At 51.6% G+C, this 24,729-nt stretch overlaps 1 protein-coding gene across 2 annotated transcripts in view; it reads left to right on the forward strand.

The window, feature by feature from the left end:
* Positions 1-23,326, forward strand: part of LOC144341482 (SH3 domain and tetratricopeptide repeat-containing protein 1-like) — a 52,105-nt gene extending 28,779 nt beyond the window's left edge. Inside the window, exons 1-7 of one of the 2 annotated variants that reach the window (XM_078005040.1) lie at positions 11,597-11,929; positions 12,452-12,632; positions 13,808-13,958; positions 17,959-18,081; positions 18,787-18,943; positions 19,904-20,100; positions 22,928-23,326. In XM_078005040.1, the coding sequence (XP_077861166.1) occupies positions 11,746-11,929; positions 12,452-12,632; positions 13,808-13,841 (399 nt within the window). In that variant the 5' untranslated portion in view covers positions 11,597-11,745 and the 3' untranslated portion in view covers positions 13,842-13,958; positions 17,959-18,081; positions 18,787-18,943; positions 19,904-20,100; positions 22,928-23,326. Of the gene's footprint in view, positions 1-11,596; positions 11,930-12,451; positions 12,633-13,807; positions 13,959-17,958; positions 18,082-18,786; positions 18,944-19,903; positions 20,101-22,927 lie in introns of those variants that run through there. The other variant, XM_078005041.1, reaches the window with a different exon arrangement.
* The last annotated feature ends 1,403 nt before the right edge of the window (positions 23,327-24,729 follow it).

Below are 24,729 nucleotides of genomic sequence, written 5' to 3' on the forward strand. Positions count from 1 at the left end.
CTTGCCTTCCCCGTGTGTGCTCCTTGAGGGTGTCGCTGTGCTGCCGTCATCTGTGTTCCCTAGGGTGCCTCCCTTGGAGTCCCAGCCATAGCAGACATGCAGTCAGTGCTCATGGCCTAAATAAGAGGAAGGCCAACGGAGCCATTAAATCTGGAAAATGACAAGTGAGGGAAAGGAATTTTTATTGAAGGCTTGTGAAAAAGAATCTTTTTAGAAAAGTTGACCTGTTTCTTAGCTGGAGCTGAATTTCAGCTCAGAAAAGCAGCTGTGTGCCCAGAGGGCTTTGGGATTTCAGTTTGGACAGATGAATTTAATTTGTTGTTGTATTATCCTTTTGTAGTTTTATTAGACCTTTCTCCCAAATGGAATCGATTTTTCTATAAAAGTCTCACTTCCTTTTTGAGAAGTGTAACACTAATTGTATGGGATGGTCTCCCAAAAGATTACCTGCCAGGAACCAAACACACTGCCTCAGACTCAGGCCCCTGGTTTCTGCCTGTGCAGCTGCAGGGGAGAGACGCACGCTCGAACTGAAATCAAGACGCATGTCTGCATCTTCTCTTTCTTTACTGCTGTTTCGGCTCTGAGCTGGCCTGCCTTCAACATCTAGGAGCTTGGTGGGTGTAGACACATTACGGTATGGAGGAGGGATATGGTGTTGCAACAGCCAGGAGACTCACTGAAGTCTCTGTTCTCTTCCTGCTCACTGCTCTGACTTTGTACAAGTCGCATTTGTAGGGCTGTGCACAGTGGTTTACACCTGTAATCCCAGCACTTTGGGAGGCCGACCTGGGAGGATCTCTTGAGCCCAGAGTTCGGAACCAGTCTGGGCAACATGGTGAAACCCCATCCCTACAAAAAATAAAAATTAAAAAATTAGCCAGGTGTGGTGGCTCATGCCTGTAATCCCAGCTACTGGAGAGGCTGAGGTGCGAGAATCACTTGAGCCCGGGAAGTCGAGGCTGCAGTGAAACATCATTACGCCACTGCACTCCAGTCTGGTCAGAGCAAGACCCTGTCTCAAAAAAAAAAAAAAGAAAAACAAACAAACAGAAACCCATTAGTAATAGTGGCAGTAGTTAACTTTTGAAAGTTTGGAGAAAAGTTCCTAAATAACCTGTGACCATGGACAACTTACTTAGCCTTTCTATGACTCAGTTTCCTCATCTATGAAAAATGAGAGAATATGGTACTGATCTTACCGGATTTCAATGAGAACTAAACGAGATCAAACTCAGAGCCTGGCACCTCGTGAGTGCACACTCAATGTTATTATTTCAACATTTTAGAGGAAAAAGAATGCTAATGGGTCATTATGGCTAAACATAGTCTATCACTGGTGTTACTCATGGTATTGGAAGGAACTTGAATTCCATATAGATAGTGTGATGGAGAAAGTATTTTGGGCATTGGCAGCATTTATTCAAAGAACAAAGGACGTGTCTGTCCTGTGTGGAGAGCTGTTTCCGCTTGTTTCTTTAAATGCTATGGGAAAAGCAGTCGGCCCTGTGCTCTCTGCCGGACAGCTTCAGTCTCCATGTATTGATTTGGCCAATTGTCGCTCGCTGTCATCATGGCAGCAGCAGTTGAAGGGACAGCTTGTCTTGATTTGCATTTTTGTGTGTTCGTGCTATTTATAGACAATTAAGACATGGAAGCCTGTTTATGGCAAGCTGGCAAATTCAGCAAAACATGGAAAAACCTGTTAGCACAGTTTGCACGTGTGCGGGCACAGAGCAGCCAAATAAACACACACGTTTTCCTGTACTTTAAAAATCCTCTGGGAAAAAAAAAAAAAAAAAAAAAAGACATTAAACCATTGCCCAGATGGCTTACAGAGCTAGAGCTTTCTCCTTGAAGTACATGAGTATGGCTGTCAGATATCTGAAACCCAAAGCCATCTTAAAACATCACCATAATTTTGATGCTACCCCTACCCACCGTTTTTTTCCATTTGTAAGGTAAAAGGATCCAGGAAGGAAAGTATCAGCTTACAAAGGCTTTTGTTACAATTAATCGTTCACGTTCTTTCTTTTGGTATCTTATTCTCTGTTTACATTTTATTTTTATTTTTACTTTTTTTGAGACAGAGTCTTGCTCTGTCACCCAGGCTGGAGTGCAGTGGCACGACCTCGGCTCACTCCAACCTCTGCCTCCCAGGTTCAAGTGATTCTTGTGCCTCATCTTCCTGAGTAACTGGGATTACAGGTGTGTGCCACCACGTCCAGCTAATTTTTATGTTTTTAGTAGAGACAGAGTTTCGCCGTATTGGTCAGGCTGATCTTGAACTCCTGAACTCAGATGATCTGCCTGCCTCAGTCTCCCAAAGAGCTGAGATTACAGGTGTGAGCCACCGTGCCCGGCCGCTGTTTCCATTTTGTAACGCTAGCATCACCCCAGTGTAGGGTGGCTAGGGGTATTCTTCTTTCCTGTTTCCTGGTGTATTTTCCTCTACAGCATTGATCACTCTTTAACATACTTTTTGGTTGTCTGTCTCTACCTACAAAAATATGTATGTTCCTTGTTATATCACCAGTGCCTGGCACGTAGTTAGTCAGTCAATATTTGTTGAATGAATGAATGGGCTAAAAGAACCTTCTTCTTCTTTCTTCTGGCACTTCACACCAAATGCTTTTGGAAAATGCTATGTGAACAGGGATCATAAGCAGGAGAGGTTACACACATTGCTGTGGGATCGCCCATCATCCTCAGATACTTGTCTGGAAGGAGGTGGAGTACTTGAGTAGAAATGATACAAGATAACTTCTTCAGGAAATCAGCCAAGTGTCACAGCTTTTCACATAGGCGTGTGATATTTGCGTATGTGTGTATGAAGAGCTGTCGTGGCCTAGAATCACGGGCCTTTAGATCCCTTGTACAGATAGAAAAGTAAAGGCCGAGGCCCAGGAATGCTGCAGGCCACCGAGGTAGAGTCCCTGTCTGCCCTTCTCAGTGCCCGGTCACTTCTCACTGCACTCCCCTCTTTACTGCTAAAGCCACTTTCCCTGACTCTGAATGTGTAACCACGAGGGAGAAAAATGTACTCCAGGCTCACAGTTTGTGGAGAAAAAGCCCAGCAGCTGAAAATCATGTTGACGAAGTTTGTACCTAGAAAAAGTGGCCATTTCTATAGTGTCTTTAAATTTCCCTGTTTCTCATACATTTTATAAACAAGACAGTAGAAGGAGATTTGGGGACAGCAACTTTAGAACAAGGGCGAAAAAAATCAAACCTAGAACATTCCAGTTTCTGTTTTCTTCTCAGTTTAGGGCTGAGGCACTTTAGCTTCCTGTCTAAGGGACCACTCAAATCTGATTAGAAGCCATTGTGGGCTGGTAATTATCCGTAATTTTAGGAAGACAGATGCAGCACCAACTCTGTTCTCTAATAGCAGGCTTATTAATTTTATATTTGCATGGCAGGAGAAGCAGATGGCAAGGTGGGATAAGCGTCCAGATGCTTGGTCATTGATAGCTTTTTACTTCCACGTATCACATGGGGATTTGGGACCCAGGAGGCCTGCTGAGAACTGATGATTATCTGTCCCTTAACCAGCTAGGTTCTTTTTCATCCTGAGCTCAGAAAGATTGCTCCTACTGCAGCCAGGGAAGACAGGTGGTTGACTGGTTAGAAATCATGGCAGGTTATTTTCTCCAGTTGGCAAGCAGAGCTATCAAAAAGTTGTCTTCTCTATTGTATTTCAAATCTGGGTGTTTAAAAAATTGTGTAAGCAAATTAAGCATTTATTTAATGGTAGTTGTGTGTGTTCTTGATGCGAATGAGAGGTGCATTCCCTTGTAAAATCCCTGGGACACTGTAGGAGGACGTGAGCCTTAGAACTGAAGTTGGTTTTCTAGATAATCATGTAGACATGATGATGCTGAGCACCAGACAAAGATGTTGATTGAAGTGATTTAAAAAAATTTTCTGAGTTCAGAGTTTACACCAATATTTAGAAAATCAGCAAAGGAACTTGGAGGAATGTTCTCAGGCATCCAGTTCAGCCCCCTACCCACATTGTCATAAACTCCGAGTGTGTGTACAGGGAGGCGCATTCCTTTCTGGTCTCATCACAGATCCTTCCCTGGCTCTGCACCTGCCTGTCATGTACGTCCGTGTGAAGAGACCACCAAACAGGCTTTGTGTGAGCAATAAAGCTTTTTAATCACCTGGGTGCAGGCGGGCTGAGTCCTAAAAGAGAGTCAGTGGAGGGAGATAAGGGTGGGGCCATTTTATAGGATTTGGGTAGGTAAAGGAAAATTACAGTCAAAGGGGGGTTGTTCTCTGGTGGGCAGGAGTGGGGGTCACAAGGTGCTCAGTGTGGGAGCTTTTTGAGCCAGGATGAGCCAGGAAAAGGAATTTCACAAGATAATATCATCACTTAAGGCAAGAACCGGCCATTTTCACTTCTTTTGTGGTGGAATGTCATCAGTTAAGGCCGGACAGGGCATTTGCACTTCTTTTGTGATTCTTCAGTTACTTCAGGCCATCTGGGCATATATGTGCAAGTCACAGGGGATGCGATGGCTTGGCTTGGGCTCAGAAGCCTGACATTGCCCTCTTCCCTACCTTCCCTACCTTTTCCCTCCTGTGCGGTTCTCTCACAAAGTGAATGGCCTCAGCCACAGCTTCTCTGCAGCTGCATCAGACTGTGGCAACTGGAGTGGTGGCTGCTGCAGGGCCTGCTGTCCCCACGGGGCCCAGTCTTGCTTGCCACTACAACCTGGTCACCATTTTGCCCTGAAAGTATGTAATTCTACAGAATGTGAGCCCACATGCTGGGGATGGAGGCGTCTTTATCACGGTGTGCTCTGCATATTTTAATCTTGGGTGGAAAGTATGGAAAAGTATGTGATACCTGTGGTTTGATGTCAGAAGGACGTTGTGAACTTGATGTGGACTGAGGATGTTAAGGTGCAACAGGCACCCCGGCTTCATTAAATGAGACTTCCCCATCTCCCTGCCAGGCACACACAGGTGTATGGCCATGCCTTATGTGTTATCCTTATCTAGAGTGTGCCTTGTTGTCATGCTTAAAATTACATGATGATATTCTGCCTCATAGAGTAGGTCCCAAACCGCATTCAACACAGAAATGTACTCTTGCTATTGTACATAGAAAGTGCTTTCATATACCAAGTGGGAGAGCAGTCCTAAAATCTGGGCTGGAATCGCAGAAGGAAGGCATTGGAAAGCAACAGATTCCCTAATCCGAAGCTGATTTTTGATGAACCTAGAAACAGGACCAAGAGAAGTGAATTTGCCTAAGGCCCTGACAGTGTCTCACGGTAGCATCTGAACCTAGCAGTTTCTTGACCTATTTCTTTAAATGATTAGTCATGCTTCCTCTGATTCCTATATAAACATTCATTTATATAATGTTCATTCTTCATTCATTCTTTTATATTCATTTATATAATGTTCCTCATTCATTCTTTTGTTTCAGTGAATTATTGCAGTGCTACCACGAAACAGTATTTGAGTCAAAATGTGGCAGTGTTGATCCCTTTCCAAGGATTTTAGTTGCACAGTTTTTCAAAGCTGTGCTAGCAGTTTCTTGTTGGTTGCAAGGTGTCCTTTCAGAAGCCAATTGTGTGGTGTATTTATGTTGATTGTTGGAGGTAGTTTGGTTAGAACCTACTTCGAGTGGCTGGCGTGGGCCTGGGGGACAGTGACAGCTGCCTGCTTCATGGGCAGAGATGAAGTAATTGCTTCCTGGGAAGTACCATCCTCCTGGCCACACTCTCCAGCCCATTTCGTTTGTGTTGGTTTCCTTGGCATCTGCACGTTTCTGGCTTCATGTGAGTCTCATTTATTTTAGTGTATGACTTCAGGCTGTGGGGAAGAATGGCCATTTTAGCAAAGAGATGCACACAAAGGAACAACTGGCTAAATGAGAGTGAAGACATTCTTAGGGGGGGTTTCATTTCTTTTATTCTGTGACAGGCAGTCTGGGAAGCCGTCTGGACACGTGGCCTGCGCTGTCACAGTTCCTCCTTGCAGGATTGCAGATGTTTGGAGATTGTAGTGATAACTGTTATTGAGAATGTCATTCTCGCAGGCTCTAATAAGTCAGGATTTATTCAGTGTTAATTTGTTAAAGACAACTGTATTTCTAGCCAAATCCATGTTAGACGTTTCTCCTGGCATTGTTGCTGGGGGTATTCCCGTGGCTTAGTCTTAGGGAAGCACACGCCTTTGAATACTGCTGAAGCTGTGAGTACCCAAAGCGCACCGGAGTACTTTTGCCATATGAGGTGTTAGTCACTGATACACATCTCAGTCAGACCTGATGGATTCTTGACCCCTTCCTTTTTTAATTTTTTAATTTTTAATTTTTATTTTTGTTTTTTAAGAGCACAACCCCTCAGGTGGCCACCATGAATCTCTGGTGTTTTCAGTTGGCTGCAGCCTATTTGCCATCTCTGGTTCAAACATATTCAAAGCCTGATGATGCTTCCCTCTGTTGTTCTTCTGCTGTGTGACCTCCGCACCCGCAGGGTTCAAGACTGTCAGAGCTGGGAGCCACCTTCACAACTACCAGGGTTTCCAGAACCTCCTTCTTCTAGCCCTGGGGATGGAAGAGATGTCATCAGAGGTGAAGGCTTATTAGGTTTCCATGCCATTGATAACGAATGAGGAGGTTTTCTTTTATGTAAGGGGAGCTTCTTATAACGTGCTTTAGTAGGGTAAAGAAGCTTTTGAGGTTTGGTTTCTCTGGAAAGATAATTTGTGAACCTGCCCTTGCTTTCAACAAAAATATAGTTTGCATACCAGTGCATTTTGTATTACTGAGCACTGGCTGACAAATGGTTCTTAACTCGTCATTCACTCAGCCACTGTTTCTTGAATGGCATATGTGTGCCAGCTGTAGTAGGAACTTGCTAGGCTCTAGGACTAACCCTTATGAAACGGGGGTCCTGGGGGAAGCAAATGCATATAAATATAAACGTTTGAGGGGATATCAGAGGGGGTGCCTATAGGTGCAAAACTTCGTTCATTCTTTGCCCCATCTAGGAGGTTTTGTGTCTTAGCAGCATGTTCCATAGCAACACATCCCTCTATCAAAATATTCATCTTATTATTTTGAAATTCTCTGCTTAGGTATGTGTTTTTCTGACTAAGTTTAGAACTGGTTAAGGACAGCCTATGGGGTATGTATTATATATATCTAAACACACACATATATTTATATATATACACATTACCATTATAAATTTACAATATATTTATATATATACACACATATATATTTCTCCCTTTCTGTATATACACACACACCACACACATATATGTACACACACACATATATGAAATTCTACTGCCAAGCACAGAAAGTCAAAACTAGGCAAGGATTCTTTTAGTGTTCATGAAAAAATAGATGTGCTTAGTTGAGAGCATCCTTCAGTTGCCAGGGGAAAGACAGGATGGATTCACAAATGGAGATAGTGTTTTGTTTTTGTTTTGGTTTTTGTTTTTTCTTTGTTTAACTCTTGAATTCAAAATAATCCAGACTTATGGAAAAGTTGCAAAAATAGTACAGAGAATTCCCATATACTCTTCCCTCAGATTCCCCAAACATTTCACCCCATTTGTACTTTCTCTTTCTCTCTCTGTGGATATAATTTTTTTTTTTTTTCTGAAATGTTTGAGAGTGGAAGGTAGAATGCAGGGTAGGGTGAAAGGTGGAAGGAGAGAGGTAGGTTGGGAGGCTTTTTTTTTTTTTTTTTAAACCTTCTGAGATGGAGTTTCGCTCTTGTCACCCAGGCTGGAGTGCAATGGCACGATCTCGGCTCACTGTAACCTCTGCCTTCTGTGTTCAAGTGATTCTCCTGCTTCAGCCTCCCGAATAGCTGGGATTACAGGCACCCACCACCATGCTTGGCTAATTTTTTGTATTTTTAGTAGAGGGGTTTCACCATGTTGGCCAGGCTGGTCTTGAACTCCTGACCTCTGATGATCCACCTGCCTTGGCCTACCAAAGTACTGGGATTACAAGCATGAGCCACTGTGCCTGGCGATTGGGAGGCTTTTGCAGTAACCCAGAGCGCTGTGATGAGGGCTGGACCTGGTTGGAAATGATGAGAAAGGTGAGAAGTGGTTAGGTCTGGCATATAGTTTGAAAGGAGAGTTTAAATGGGTTAGATGACAAGAGAGAGACGTGGCTCTGAAGGCATAGTAGCCCTTGCCCTGCTGGGCCGGATGAGACAGGCAGCCTAGGGCTACTACCGCACCCTGCGGGCGGCTCAGGACCTGGGCCAGCGGAGGAACCAGGCAGTGGTGCTGGCCAACTTCGGGACCCTGTGCCTGCACGCGGGTGCCAGCAGGCTGGCCCAGCACCACCTCCTGGAGGCCGTGCGGCTGTTCTCAAGGCTGCCCTGCAGGGAGTGTGGCCGGGACTTCACCCACGTGCTCCTGCAGCTGGGCCACCTCTGCACCCACCAGGGTCCGGCCCAGCAGGGCAAGGGCTACTATGAGTGGGCCCTTCCAGTCGCTGTGGAGATGGGCCATGTGGAGAGTGAGTGCCCCGGTTCCTCCTGTGCACCTTCCGGGGCCACTCGCATCAGGGCACACCTGGGGTTTGTGATTCAGAAACAAGTGGTGGTTTTTCCACCATCGAAAGTGCTGAGTCATGGCCAGCAGCAGATGTTGGCAAGCGCCCTGGAGACAGGCGGTTCCCATGCAAGGCCAGGCCCTCTGCCCTACTGGGGCAGCCAGCTCTTCCCAGTTTGCCCAGGGACCATGCTGCCTTGAGCACGGAAAGTCCTGCGTGCTGGGAATCCCTAGCCATAACCCTGGGATCAAGACAGGCTCTGCTGAGCTGGGACTTGGGGCCCCTCCATGAGCCAGGCCCTGAACGCCGGTTCTTGTGCCCGTCTTATCTGCTTGGTGTGTTGGCAGGCTGCGCACCTGTCATCCCACTTCACAAAGGACACGGGGCGGGTGATTGCCCGAAGCCACAGAGCAGTTCATGCAAAAGCAGCTCGTTGTGCAGTGTGTGCCAGGCCCCACCCATAAATGGGGCTTGTGGGGTCCTCGGGTGGCAGGGACTGAGCGTGGGAATGTGAGTTTTAGGCCAGAGAAGCCACAAAAGGGTGAGTGGCGTGATGGCGGGGCAGCACTTGGCCCCGGGTTAGGGAAGCCTCTTAGTCTGGGACCAGAGGGTTGAGAGGATTTAGTCAAGTAATAGGTGGTGGTGGAGGGGCTGGTGGTGTAGCCTGTGTGAAGGACCAGGGATAAGCTAGTGGGGGTGAGTGGTGGTGAGTGAGTGGGGGTGAGTGAGCGGGGATGAGTGAGTGGGGGTGAGTGAGTGGAGGTGTGATGGGGGTGAGTGGGAGTGTGAGCGGGGATGAGTGGGGTGTGAGCAGGGGTGAGCGAGTGGGGGTGAGTGAGCGGGGACAAAGGGGGTGTGAGGGGCGGTGAGTGAGTGGGGGTGATTGAGTGGGGGTGAGTGAGCGGGGATGAGTGAGTGGTGGTGAGTGAGCGGAGGTGTGATGGTCAGTGAGCGGGGATGAGTGGGGGTGAGTGAGCAGAGGTGTGATGGGAGTGAGTGATCAGGAGTGTGAGCCGGGATGAGTGGGGTGCGGTGGTGAGTGAGTGGGGATGAGTGAGCGGGAGTGTGAGTGGAGATGAGTGAGTGGGGGTGAGTGAGCGGAGGTGTGATGGGGTGAGTGAGTGGGAGTGTGAGCGGGGATGACTGAGTGGGGGTGAGTGAGCGGAGGTGTGATTGGGGTGAGTGAGCGGAAGTGTGAGCGGGGATAAGTGGGGTGTGAGCGGGGGTGAGTGAGCAGGGCTTATGCAGGGAGGTGCAGAGTTAGGAGTGCGTGGGTTGGGTGCTGGATGGTGAGAAGCTCTTCTGGAGAGCTAAGCAGGGCCTGGGGCCTCAGGCTGTGGCTTGGCCTTTTCCCCAAGAGCACTGGGGAGCCATGGAGTGCTATCCAACAGTCACTGCAGACTGAGCAGTGAATGGACAGTAGGTGGGCAGGGCTGTCCGAAATCTAGGCCGCAGAGGATAGATGAGGAAGTTGAGTCCAGGGAAATGGCCGAGACAAGGGATACTGTTGTGGGTCCCCTCTGCCTTGCAGTGCTTTGTCATGGCATAGTGAGAGCACTCAGAGCTGCCTCCTGTGGCCTGGACCAGAGCCCCAGGGGCTGTGGCCAAATCTGCCCATTTCCCAGCACAGGCCTGGCACCCACTCCTGGCCCTAGGAGGGATGAGATTTTGGGAAGGACCATGTGAAGGGGCCCCGGTCCCACATATCTGCCCAAGGAGGGGTGGGGGGTTCAGACCCAGGCTTCTTCCCCAGGGGCATTCTCTGACTGGAAGGAGACCCTCCAGGAATCCAGCGCCCCAACCCCCACTGCAGCCTCCCGTGGCTCCTGGCACAATAGCCTGTGGCACCTCCTCCTACGAGGCCCTCCCCAGGGTGCTGGGGGATTCAGACTTGGAAATGCAGGCCAGGGAACGGGGATCATGCCTCCCTATCTCCCTACCCTGCCCTGAATGGTCAAGGAGACCGAGGGCGGCGCTGATACCCCACATGCTTACTTGGGGTCATTTTTGAGTCACTTTTGGTAGTTTGTGTCATTTTAGGAGTTTGGCTGTTGTGTCTAGATGGTCTGATTTGTTGGTGTAGAGTTGTTCGTAGTGTTTTCATGGAATCCTTTTATTTCTGTCAGGTTGGCAATAATGTTTCCTCTTTCATTTCTCATTTTAGAAACTTGGGTTTTTAATTTTTTATTTATTTCTTTTTATTAGAGATGGGGTCTCATCATGTTCCCCCAGGCTAGTCTTGAATGCTGGCCTCAGCGATCCTTCCACCTCGGCCTCACAAAGCGCTGGGATGACAGGCGTGAGCCATGGTGCTCAGTCTCTGATTTCGGTCATTTGTGTCCCTCTTTCTTTTCTTGGTCAGTCTGGTGAAAGATTTGTCAATTTTGTTATTATTTTCAAAAAACCCACTTTTGGTTCTGTTGATTATCTCTTTTGTTTTTCCATTCTCTGTATTTTTACTTCCCATTTCCACTCTCATATTTATTATTTTCTTCCTTTTATTTGCTTTGGGTTTAGTTCATTCTTTTTCTAGTTTCTCAAGGTGGAAGGTTAGGTTTTTGATTTGAGATTTTTCTTCGTCTTTGAATGTAGACATTTACAGTTATAAATTTCCCTTTCAGCACTGCCTTAGCTGCATGTTGGAATTTTTGATACACTGTGCTTTTTTTTTTTTTTTTTTTTTAAAGACAGAGTTTTGCTCTATTGCCCAGGGTGGGGTGCAGTGGTGTAATCTTGGCTCACTGCAACTTCTACCCAGGTTCAAGCCATTCTCATGCCTCAGCCTCCCGAGTAGCTGGGATTACAGACATGCACCACCCTACCCGGCTAATTTTTATATTTTTTTTTTTATAGAGACGGGATTTCACCATGTTTCCCAGGCTGTTCTCAAACTCCTGGACTCAAGCGATCCTCCCGCCTCAGCCTCCCACAGTGCTGGGATGACAGGCGTGAGCCACCGCGCTGGCCCGGGCTGTGCATTTGTTTGCATTCTTCTCAAATTAGTTTTCAGTTTCCCTGATGGTCTCTTTGACTCACTGGTTGTTTAGGAGTGTGTAATTTCCACATATTTTTGAATTTCTCACATTTCCTTCACTGTTGATTTCCAGTTTCATGCCAGTACAGCTGAAGAACACCTCTGCTTTGGTCTCAGACCTTCTCCATTCACTGAGGCTCATTTTGTGGCCTGGCACATGGTCTGTCATGGGGAATGTCCCATGGGTGCTCGAGAGGCCTGTGTATTCAGCTGTTGTTGGGTGGTGTGTGTAACAGCTGTCCATTTGGCGTACCTGGTTTCCTGTGTTAATCTCCGGAATGTTTCTGGCACTAGAAAATCAGAAGCTTTCCACTGTTCCCAGCGCCCTGGCTTTGGGAGAGGTCAGTGAGCCTGTGGCTTGGGAGCCTGGTTGCATGAGAGAAGCATGTGTGGGAACGCCAGGGCCCAGTTTTGAACCCCGTTCCCCCAACATGATGCCGTATGTGGCAGACATGATTCTTGGCTTTGCTCTCTCAGGGTTCCATCTGCGACAGGGGCTACTTGTGCCCCTGGCCTCATCAGCTCAGGCTGAAGGCGGCCCTGGTCCTGGCCAGAGAGGCTTTGTGAAGCAGAAATAGATGGCCTGGTGCAGGGGCCGAGCCTGGCCAGGACCTCAGCCCTGGGAGTTGTAAAGAAGGCCGGCCTCTACCATGAGCATCTGCACCAAGGTGTGCCCATGTAACTGTGTGTTCGGAATCTGTCCTGAAATGGGTGCATGGCCTGTCTGTGCTCAGTCTCCCCACCTATGGGGCCCAGGCTCACAGAGGTGTGAAAGAGGCAAGCATGGCGCAGGGTCCTCCGAGCCCAGCCAGCCTCGCTTCAATGCTGGGAGACTAACGTCTTCCATTTTGTCTTCTGCCCAGGCCAGCTGCGGTCCTTCCAGCGGCTGTGCTACTTCTACGGCACTGTCATGCCCAGTGAGGCCCAGTGTGTCATCTACCATGAGCTCCAGCTCTCCCTGGCCCGCAAGGTGGCCGACAAGGTGCTGGAGGGGCAGCTCCTGGAGACCATCAGTCAGCTCTACCTGTCCCTGGGTACCGAGCGGTAAGGGCTGGCTTTGCAGTGGTGGAGGTGGGGACGGGCAGGGCAGGGAGGGGGGCACAAGAAATCTGGCCCAGGACCCCAGCAGCCCCTCTCCTTTTGATCATTTGGTTCCTTGGCATCAGATGCTTTGAGCTGGTGGGCCTGGGGTCGTTCCAGGGCTGCTGCTGGCCCGTGAGTCCCAGCTTGAGCCTCCCTTGTTGGGTCAAAGGTCATCTCCACCCCAGCAGAGGCAGTACGTGCACTCGGGCTGTTCTTCCTACTATGGTGGCTTTTGTCATCTGACCTCTGACTGCCCCGAATCTTTACTCCTGGCCTTCATCTGTCCCCTTAAATGTGACCACAGCAGCCACCTGTGGCTTCTCTCCCACAGAAGACAGAGCCAGTTGTGTCACCTGCTTCCCTGGGGCAGGGTTTCAAGGTCTCACATCCCATATGTGGCCTACTCGGCTTCCCCCAAGCATCCTGACCTGGTGGGGTAACCATGGCCCTGGCCACTCCACCCACAGGGCCCAGTGACATTGCTGCAGTCACACCCCCTCGAGTGTCAGACTTACTGAGAGAGCAGGGAAGGAGCCAGATTCCATGGGGACCTGGGAGACTGGCTCCAGTCTTGGCCTCAGGTTCACAGAAGGAAAATGGGCCAGTGTGCTAGAGCCATGCTTCTCAAAGTGTAGTCCCTGGACCAGCAGAGCAGGATCCATGTCACCTAGGAGCCTGTGGCAAGTGGGAGTTCTAGGGCCTGCCCCAGGCCTGTGGAGCCGGAAGCTCTGTGGGCAGGGCCAGCAAGCTATAGGGACAGGCCTCCGGGTGACTGTGATACCTGCACACCTTGAGAACCATCGGCCCAGATAGCCTCTGAACACTAACGGCTCCTGGTGCGTCTGGAGAAGACACAGGCCATGTCTGGAAGGCAGGGGAGATGGACTAGCACACTCCTCCTGCCACAGGGCAGCATGATGCTCAATTCCCTCAGAAGGATATCCTTCATCTTTTCCATGCTGTGTGTGTTCACCCTGGCCCTCCCAGTAGCCTGGGAAGGGCAGAACACTGCACACACAAGAGGGCCGTTCCCAGTCCGCACATTCCAGATTCATCTGTCACCAGACCCACAGGAGGAGGCAGACTGGTTCCAGGAGGATGAAAGCCCTTGTTCTGACACCTGTGTCTGATTCCAGGGCCTACAAATCCACTCTGGACTACACTAAATGAAGTCTGGGGATTTTCATTGATCTTCAGAAGAAAGAGAAGGAGGCGCGTGCCTGCCTGCAAGCAGGGAAGATCTACTACAGCCTGCAGCAGAGCGAGCTGGTGGACCTGTACATCCAGGTGAGTGGCAAGGGATGCAGGAGGACCCCTGTGCTGTTCACTCTCTGTCCATCCACCCATCCATTCATCTGTCCATCCATCCATCTGTCCATCCATCCATCCATCATTCATCCATCCTTTTCTCATCCATCTATTCACCCATCTATCCATCCATTCACCTGTCCATCCACCCATCCATTCATCCTTCCATCATCTATCTGTTTACCTGCTCATCCTTCCATCCATCCATCCATCATCCATCCATTCTTCCATCATCTTCCCATATACCTGTGGGTCCTTCCATCTATCCATCTATCATCCATCCATCCATCCTTCCATCCTTCCATCATCCATCCATTCACCTGTTTGTCTTTCCACGCATCCATCCATCCATCCATCATCCATCCCTCCGTCCATCCATCCATCCCTCCGTCCATCCATCCATCTATCATCCATCCATCCTTTTATCATCCATCCATTCACCTGTCCATCCATCCATTCACCTGTTCGTCCATCCATCCATCCTTCCATCTATCTTTCCATCATCCATCCAACTGTTCATCCTTCTATCCATCTGTCCATCCATCATGCTTCTGTTCACCTCTTCGTCCATCCATTCACCTGTTCGTCCATCCTTCCATCCATCCTTCCATCCATCTTTCCATTATCCATCCAACCGTCTTCCATCCATCCATGATGCTTTCATTCAGCTGTCCATCCATCCATCCATTCATTCATCATCCATCCTTTTATCATCCATCCATCCATTGAGCTGTTCATCCATCTCTCTGTCCATTCTTCCATCCTTCCATCATCCATTCACCTGTTCATTCTTCCATCCATCCATCATCCATCCATCCTTCCATCATTCATCCACTCGCCTGCTCATCCTTCCATCCATCCATCCATCCATCCTTCTATCATACATCCATTCACCTGTTCATCCTTCCATTCACCTGTTCATCCTTCCATTCATCCATGTATCGTCCATCCATCCATCCATTCATCCATCCATCATTCATCCATTCTTTTATCATCCATTCATTCAGCCACCATCCATCCACCTGTTCGTCCATTCATCCATCCATCCTTCCATCATCCATCCATTCACCTGTTCGTCCTTCCATCCATCCATCATTCATCCATCCATCCATCCATTTTATCCATTCATCCATTTATTCATCCATCCATCTATCATCCATCTATCCTTCCATCATCCATCCACTCACCTCCTGTTCATCCTTCCATCCATCCATTTATCCATTCATCCATCCATCCATCCTTCCATCATCCACCCATCTTTCCATCATCTATCCTTCCATCATCCATCCATTCATCTGTTCATCCTTCCATCTATCCATCATCCATCCATCCATCCATTTATCCATCCATCCATCATCCATCCAGCCATCATCCATCCATCTGTCCATTCATCTATCCATCCTTTTATCATCCATCCTTTTATCATACATCCATTTATCATCCATCCATTCACCCGTCTATCCATCCATTCACCTGTTCATCCATCCATCCGTCCATTCATCCTTCCATCAACCATCCATTCACCTGTTCATCCTTCCATCCACCCACCTGTTCATCCTTCCATCCATCTACCATTCATCCATCCACCATTCATCCATCCATCATTCATCCATTCATCCATTTATCCATTCATCCATTTATCCATTCATCCATATATCCATCTATCATCCATTCATCCTTCCATCAACCATCCACTCACCTCCTGTTCATCCATCCATCCATCATTCATCCATCTATCCATTTATCCATTCATCCATCCATCCTTCCATCATCCATCCATTCATCTGTTCATCCATCCATCCATCATCCATCCATCCATCCATCCATCATCCATCCATCTGTCCATTCATCCATCCATCTGTCCATTCATCCATCCATCCTTTTATCATCCATCCTTTTATCATACATCCATTTACCCGTCTATCCATCCATTCACCTGTTCATCCATCCATCCGTCCATTCATCCTTCCATCAACCATCCATTCACCTGTTCATCCTTCCATCCTTCCATCCATCCACCTGTTCATCCTTCCATCCATCTATCATTCATCCATCCACCATTCATCCATCCATCATTCATCCATTCATCCATTTATCCATTCATCCATTTATCCATTCATCCATATATCCATCTGTCATCCATCCATCCTTCCATCGACCATCCACTCACCTCCTGTTCATCCATCCATCCATCATTCATCCATCTATCCATTTATCCATTCATCCATCCATCCTTCCATCATCCATCCATTCATTTGTTCATCCATCCATCCATCATCCATCCATCCATCCATCCATCCATCCATCCATCATCCATCCATCTGTCCATTCATCCATCCATCTGTCCATTCATCCATCTGTCCATTCATCCATCCATCATTCACCCATCCATCATTCACCCATCCTTTTATCCATCCATTCTCCCGTCTATCCATCCATTCACCTGTTGTTCCATCCATCTGTCCGTTCATCCTTCCATCATCCATCCAATCACCAGTTTATCCTTCCATCCATCCATCATCCATCCACATATCCTTTTATCCATTCATCCATCCATCCATCATCCATCCATGCTTCCATCATCCATCCATGCTTCCATCATCCATCCATCCTCCTGTTCATCCTTCCATCCATCCATCATCCATTCACCCATCCATTCATCCATCCATCCATCCTTCCATCCATCCTTTCTCCCATCCATCCATTCACTGTTCGTCCATCCATCCATCATTCATCCATCCACCCACCAATCTACCTATTAATCCATCCCTCCATTCATCTATCTGTCAATTTGTTTATCCATACATTCATCTACCATCTATCCATCCATATGCACATACATCATCTACCCTCCACCCATCCATACATTATCTACCCACCCATACATACATACAGACATACACACATCATTCCACCCAGCCAGCCAGCCATCCATCCATCCATCCATCCATCCATCCATCCATCCATCCATCCATCCATCCACTCATCCACCCATCCAACCATCCACCCATCCACCCATCCATCCACCCACCCGTCCGTCCATCCGTCCGTCCATCCATCCATCCATCCATCCATCCATCCATCCATCCATCCATCCATCCATCCATTCATCCATCCATCCATCCATCCGTCCATCCATCCATCCCAGCATTAATCTATCCACACACTCATCCATCCATCCATGTGTCTACATCTCCTCATCCATTCATCCATCCATCCACTCATTCCTAAGCCACTGCTGAGCACCTGTTGTGTGCCTTTTTCCTCCCTCCAACTGGTTCCCTCATATCCTCCCCCAGTGGCCAGCATCTTCTCCCTGAGGGCAGAGGCGCAGCCCCTCACAGTGCCCAGCACCTGCTCAAATACAGCACATGCTCAAATAATGTGACCACTCAGTTAACACACAGAAGAACTTGCTCCAAGCAACACGTGGCACATCTCCTTACAAAATGAATCTATCATAGTGGCTGTTTTCAGAGGCTTTCCCAAACACAGTGTGGTCCGGAACAAATTGTGAAGCCCACGAGCCTGGTGAAGCTTTCATTACTGAGCACCTGCTGTATACCTCCTTGAGCTGAGGAGAGGGATCAAGAGCTCATGGCCAAGAGGGGACCAGGCCCACCCACAAACACTGTTGATGTGGCAGGGATGTGGCAACGCAGAAAGGAGCCAGGGGATGGGCTCCCAGCAATCTGGGGGCCACGGAGACTGGTTTGAGTGCAGGGGGAGTGGGCTAGGGCTAGCCCTGGTGGTAGGATTCACAGGTGTCGGGCTCCTGGGCTGCAGCTGCTCAGTCATCTCCTGGCACTCAGGTGCATCAGTTCATTGTCCTCATGCCAGTGGTGGGGGCAGCCCTAATGCACAGGGTCTGAAAAATGCTCAGGTGTACCTGTAGTGTGTGAGAGGAAGGAGGCTGGAAAAGGTGGGCATGGCCACCTCACCAGGTGTGGGTCTTGAGGGAACTTCTGTCTCCTTTCAGGTGGCACAGAATGTGGTCCTGTACACAGGTGACCCCAACCTGGGGCCGGAGCTGTTTGAGGCAGCTGGAGACATCTTCTTCAGTGGGGCCTGGGAGCAGGAGAAAGCTGTGTCCTTCTACTGGGTGAGCTGGCCTGTGGGCTGATGTGGGTGGGCCTCAGGGGGGCACCTGGAGGGCTGAGGCACAGGTGTGGCAGGGCAGAGGCCTCCCACCTGGAGGCAGGGCCACCCATGCACATGCTAGTTTCCAAGTGGTCTCACCGGGCATGATATTGACCGTGCCCCTGCCCGGGACAAACGCTCGGGGCCTGGATGTGACAATGGCTCTACCCTTGTACCTGATGATCTCAAGCAACCATGAGCGGGAAGTTCTGTCCCCATCTTTCAGATGAGGAAACTGAGGCTCAGAGAGGCACAGGGACATGTCAGAGGACACACAGCATGTCAGTGGGAGGCCCGGGTCTGCATGCACCCCGAAGTGGGACGGCTTCTCCCTTCCTCTGAGCTCACGGTGTGGCTCAGCCCTGGGCACAGATAAATGTGGTGTTTTTAGAGCAGAGAGGAGTGCTGGCTCCCCCGAGTCAGACCCCCGGTGACCAGGTGGGAAATACGGGTCTGAGGCTGCCGGGTGTAGCTGGATGGGCCTCAGGTGACTCTTCAGCCCCCAACTTGGGTGTCTGAACTGTGTGTTATCCCAGAGCACAGAGCTGTGTGGAGGTACAGGTGTAGCTGGGGTGTGGGAAGCTCCAAGCACATGTTTGAGCTCTGAGGAGGGCGCTGGGCAAGGTGGGTGCTACGGGAAACCTGACCCCACCTGCCTGTGTGGTAGGACCGGGTCCTGGCCCTGGCAATGACTACAGGCAACCGCAAGGCGGAGCTGCAGCTACAGCTGTGCAACAAGCTGGTGGCACTGCTGGCCACACTGGAAAATCCCCAGGAGTGCTTGGAGTTTGCCTACGTGGCCCTAGCACTCAGCATCACTCTGGGTAAGTCCCCTGAGCCCCACCCTGCCAGGACCCACACTTTGCCAGAGCCCAGCCTCCAGGACTGCAGGGCAGGAGCTGAAACAGCTGCTGGATTTTCCTGGTCTCCTGTCCTGGCAGGCAGATCTGCCCAACTGGCTTCCCCGTCCAGCTGTGCGGCACAGCCCGAGGTCTCACGCAGTGCAGAGCTCCCTGCCTGACTGAGCTCTGTTTCCTCTGCCTGTTCCCGCTGCTGACCACAAGGGCCGCCCAGTGTGCCCTCTGCCTTCCAGACATGCCAGGCATCTCGTTGGTCCCTGTATGTGCCAGGCTGAGTGGCATATTCCCTTTCTCTTGTACCCTTCCCACCCTCATCAACCACCCAGCTCTCTGGCTGATAAAATCCCAATTCCCCTTCCAACAGTCTGCCCCTTAAGGCCGGGCATCCCCTGGTGCTGTGCCAGGGTCGTCTGTCCCCCTCCAGAGACAGGGAACCCTAGGCAGGCCGCATGCCCCAGCGCCTTGTGCCCTGTGGCCCAGTACACAGTAGGTGTGCAGCTGACTCCCCAAAGTAGGGGGCTCCGATTGTGACACACCCAGGAGGAGTCGGATGTTATGTCTGTGGGTTGCCTGGAGCCGGGGTGCCTGGGAGCACCTGGACTGCATGGCTTTTGGGCTCCCCTGGTTAAAACCAGTGAGCATAGGCAGGTGGCTATGTGTAGGCACAGAGCTGGGCCATCCAAGTCCGACTTTGCCAAAGCCTCACAGTAGACAGGGGCAGGCCTTATTAATTCTGCTTTGCAGATGGGAAAGTGAGTCTGGGAACCCAGAAGGGACCGGCCAGAGCTGCCCAGGTGACCGCAGGTGCCTGCAGGCAAGCCAGGTGTACTGCCTGGGGTCTGCATACCTGCTCCAGAGGGGCCTGTGCCCTCCCTGCCCCAGGGAGCCACATCCTCACACCTGCCCCTTTGGCCTCCACCCCAGGGGACCAGCTGAATGAGCGCATGGCCTACCACCGGCTGGCCGCCCTGCACCATCAGCTGGGTCATGGCAAGCTGGCAGAGCACTTCTACCTCAAGGCCCTATAGCTCTGCAACTCGCCGCTGGAGTTCGACGAGGAGACCCTCCACTACGTGAATGTGTACCAGGTGCTCGGTGACATCATCTTCTACGACCTGAAGGTGGGTGGGGAGGGGCAGGGCTTGGGGTGTTCCCGGCCCCCTTGGAGTGGGATCTCCACCCAGACCCCAGAGGCCTGGGTTCCAGCCTTCCTTAGGAATGGCCCAGTGGCCTCCATGGAGCTCTGCAAGTGGCTGGAGGAGCCGGCAAGGTCAGCAGATACAACCTAGCTCCCAAGCTGGCCAGGCCCCACCCTCAAGAACTCAGTCTCAGCCAGGGAGGCTGACACATGAGTAGGCAATGGTGTCCTCTGGATAAAGAAGGAGGATTGCAGTCGGGGGGCCCTCCTGGAGGAGATGACACCAAAGCTGATTCTTGACAGTCAAGTGTCAAGTTGCATTTAACAAAGAAAACAGGGTCGGGAGAAGGACATTTCGGAGGACGGCATCATCCTCACATTGAATCAACGTTGCAAGATCCAACCCAAATCCTGGCGCCTCGTCTAGGAAGCCTGCCCAGGGTGCCAGCCTGCACTGAGCAACTCCTTCCTGGAGTTCCAAGACACCTTGAATTTTCACATCACCCAGGAAGGGTGGGGTGGGACCAGTGTCTTACCATTGGGTTCACAGACAGGGAAACCCCAGCTCAGGGCAGGTGCGGTGGGGCGGGGCCCCAGCCAGCCAGGCTGAGGCCTTGCTGGGTCGGGTCTGTCTCGAGGGGAGGTGCTGTGCTCCCTCTGCCCCCAGCCCTGCAGGGGTGGAGAGCTGGGACTGTCAGACTCAGACCTGGGGTGTCTCCACCCCTCTGCCCAGCAGGCACCGCCCCTCCTCAGCATCGCACCGGCACCGCGTCAGTGCTCCTTATGGGCTGAGGGGCCAGGGCACTCCAGTCCTGCGGCCGAGATCTTGGGGGCCTTAGAACAACATGAGGAGCTGGGGCAGCCCTAAGACCCCGCCGCATATCCCCCACCGCAGGCCTGGGGCTGCCCGGAAGGCCCCCGCCCAGTGCTGACGACACCTGGTGGTCAGAAGTGGTCCCTGTGGCCTCCCAAGTCCCAGCCAGACAGGGAGGTGCCAAGTGTCAGACCTAGAGGGACGCTGCTCACCGCTCAGGGGCTCGCCTGGGACCCAGGTGGACGGGCCTCCCAGAAGAGGCCTTTCTCTGTTTTGGTCAAGCCTGCCGCCCACTCCGCCTGCCCAGGAGGAAGGAAAGGGCCAAGTAGTACCTGAGAGGCCAAAGTCCACGGTTGGGGTTGAGGGGCAGAGGCCTCCTTCACCTCCTTCCCATGCACAGCCCTCCTTCCCATGCACAGTCTTCCTTCCCATGCACAGCCCTCTGGGCCTCATCGTGACTATGCTGTCAGCGCAGGCCAGCTTCCCACAGGGAGGCCCCCCTGGAATTCCCCAAGGGCGGCTGTCTTTCCAAGGCTACACCCTCCTCCTTGTGTAGTAGGCTCTGGACCCAGGGCCCAGAGGAGTAGGAGAAAAAGCCGGGCTGCATGGGGCCTGGAAGGCTGGCAGAGAGGCAGGGGTAAATGGGCATCTTTGCCGATTGCCTCTAAAAAGGGGTCCCCTTTAGTCTACACGTGAGAGCGAGCCCTGGAATAGGTAGGATTAGGTGTGTCCTGGCTCAGCCTGCCACTCACTAGCTGCTGCACACACTACAGGCACATGGAAATGCACACGCAAATGCACACGGGCACAGGCACACGCACACACAGGCGCGCACACACAGACACGCACACACACACAGGCATGCACACAGGCACACAAACACGCACAGACACACAGGCACCCAAATATGCACAGACACATGCACAGGCACACGCAGAGACATATGCATTGGCTGGCTCCTTCCTGTTTAGTTGGGATGCCCCCACCCCTTCAGGAAGCCTTTGCCTTCCACCCCTGGCTGAGTCTGGGGCCTCCTGGGCCCCCCACAGGCTCCTGGGCTTCCCTCTGCCACAGCCCGGGCCACCCTGTGTGGTCAGTGTTCACTCCCAGGTCCCTCAGACTGGGAGCAAGGACATTAGGCTCAGCCACGTACCCAGCACAGAGTCCAGTGTTCGGCTGGGCCGGGGGGCATTGGATGAGCAGTGGCGGTGACTCGGGGCCTTCTCACGCCCCTGCGCCGTGTGTGGGGCGGGGCAGTGGGGGAATGGACTGCTGCATCTTGGACTTTGTCCTTGGCCCTGGGAGTCATCTTGAGATGGTAAAGAGGGACAGGCTAGGCATGGGTCTTAGAGAGGTCCCTTGGGTGACCCCATGTGGAGGAGGCGCCTGGGGAGAAGCCGGGTGGGGGATGGGAGGGTCAAGGAGGAGGTCTGGGAGACGGCATCCCAACCCAGGGATGGTGAGTTTGAGCCAAAGATGCATTGAAAATGGGAGTGGATGTCTGGGGAGTCACACTCCGTCAATATTTCAGGGAACATTGCCAGAGAGAACACCTGTGAGATGGTTTTGTACCTGGCCTGTCCCGTGGAGGGCCTGGAAATGGTCAGCATGGACAGGGGCCAGAGGGGAGCCTGGGTCACTCAACGCTGTGCCCCTGCTGTGGCTTGGAGCCACGGGCCCTGCATGGAACTCTCAGAGCAGGCAGGATCTGCCCTGACCTCAGCCCATGGGGAAAGCAGCCACTGCCTGCAGAGAGGGTGGCACTGGGGCAGGAGACTTGGGGTGAGTGGGGCGTAGGGGCAGTCAGGAAGGCTTCCAGGGGTGTCAGGGTCATCCCCACCTCCTGCAGCTGAGACCACAGCAGTGTCACAGGCTTCAGGGATCATGGGGTGAGCCAGCATTGGCTGGACATGTGGAATGACCTGGAGACAGGAACGGCCTCTGGGAAGACGGGCTCCGAGTCCCCCTTTTGCTGAGCATGACCTGTCCCCTTCAGGACCCGTTTGATGCAGCCGGGTACTACCAGCTGGCACTGGCAGCCGCCGTGGACCTGGGCAACAAGAAGGCACAGCTGAAGATCTACACGCGGCCGGCCACCATCTCCCACAACTTCCTCCTGGACCGTGAGAAGTCGCTCCTCTTCTACCAGAAGGCCAGGACCTTCGCCACAGAGCTCAACATCCGCAGGGTCAACCTGCCTCCTCTGCCACTCTGCGGGTGGGCCCCCTGGTTGGCCCCCAGCCACCCTCGCTGAGGACAGCATCCGAGGGAGTGGGTTTTGTGCAAGGAGGATGGTCTCCTCCCTCTCCTGGTGTCTCCCGTGGCTCATTTTCTGGGAAATGGAGGCATGAAAGCAGGGTTCAAATAGCAATAAATGGTTTTTTTTTTGCAATAACATACCGAAGTCCCCAGGGCATCCTTCCCTGTGTGCTTCCTGGGCTGTGTCTGGGGGCCATCTCCTTCCCTGGTGGCAGCCCGCTGATCTTGGGGATGAGAACAACTGTGAGTCCAACAGACCTGGGCCAGGTCATCATGAGCCTCGGTTTCCTCGGCGGCCAGAGGGGAGATGGTGGTGGAACTCTGGGCAGCTCCTTGCTCTCCCTGCTCAGAGCTCTTGCTGTAGGTCTCGTGCCGCCCTTGCCTTTAACCTTCAGGCCACTGTGCCTGGATGTGGGGGCTGCTAGTGTCCCTGTTCGCCATTGAAGAAATAGAGGCACAGAGAGGTTAGGTGTCTGGCCCACCGTCACACAGCAGGTAGGGGCGGAGACGCAGAGCCCAGTACACTGACCACCACACCACCCTGCCAGCCTGCAGCCAGGAAGATGTCCCCCATTAGGACCCAAGGTCAGCTCCTGGACCTCTCTTGTGGTGTCAGGAGAGCCACAGGCCAGTGAGGGTGGCCCCAGGGATCCCTCACTCAGTGTCCTCTGCTCCCAGACTTGGTTGGGCCGGGCCTGGCCAGTCCCACCTCTGACCACTGGTCAGCCCTGCGGGAAGTGAGATGCGGGGATCTCCGCCTGTGTAGACGCTGCTACCCAGTATTGAAAGCCTTATCTGGGCTGCCCCCCAGCCGTCCCCACATACCCCTCCCCTTCCAGCCTCCGGCCCTCATCCCAGTCCCTGGAAACCCAGGTTTTCCTTCTTGGAATCTTGGCCCAAGGAACACAGCTCACACGGTCTCTGCCAGTTTACGGCAAGGAAACCGAGGTTAGAGACTGTGGGTGTCCCACGTGATTCTCACATACACTGCACTCTCCCAGGCCCCTCTTTTAAACACTTTAAATGAGGTGACTTTCACATCGCATGCAATGAACTATTTCAACGCAAATAATGTGGCATTTGTGCATTCACAGTCCTGTGCAACCACTCACGCCATCAAGTTTCATAAATGTATTCATCTCCCCAGAAGAAACCTCCCATCCTCACTAAGCTGTTACCTCTCCTTTGTATCCCCCAAGCCCCTTGTTTAATGGAAGGGGAAACTGAGGCCCGGAGAGGGACTTGCCAGTGGGCGGAGCTCTGATAATAAGGAATCAGGCACCCATCTGCTGCTTCAGTCCTGGGTTGGTGTTCCACCGAGCAGAGGTGACAGAGCCAGGAGGTTCTGGGAGCGCCACAGGTGTCACTGGTTCAGTCCTGGGTTGGTTTGCCACCCAGCAGAGGTGACAGAGCCAGGAGGTTCTGGGACCCCATGCTTGCAACCAGAGCCCTGCCCCGAGCCTCCCCACCAGGGGACAGCAGAGAGTTTTCCAGAACGGGCCGCGGGGCTGGCGGGAAGCAGCGGGTCAGAGCTGCTGA

Source organism: Macaca mulatta, chromosome 6 (assembly GCF_049350105.2).
Source record: "Macaca mulatta isolate MMU2019108-1 chromosome 6, T2T-MMU8v2.0, whole genome shotgun sequence".
NCBI lineage: Eukaryota > Metazoa > Chordata > Mammalia > Primates > Cercopithecidae > Macaca > Macaca mulatta.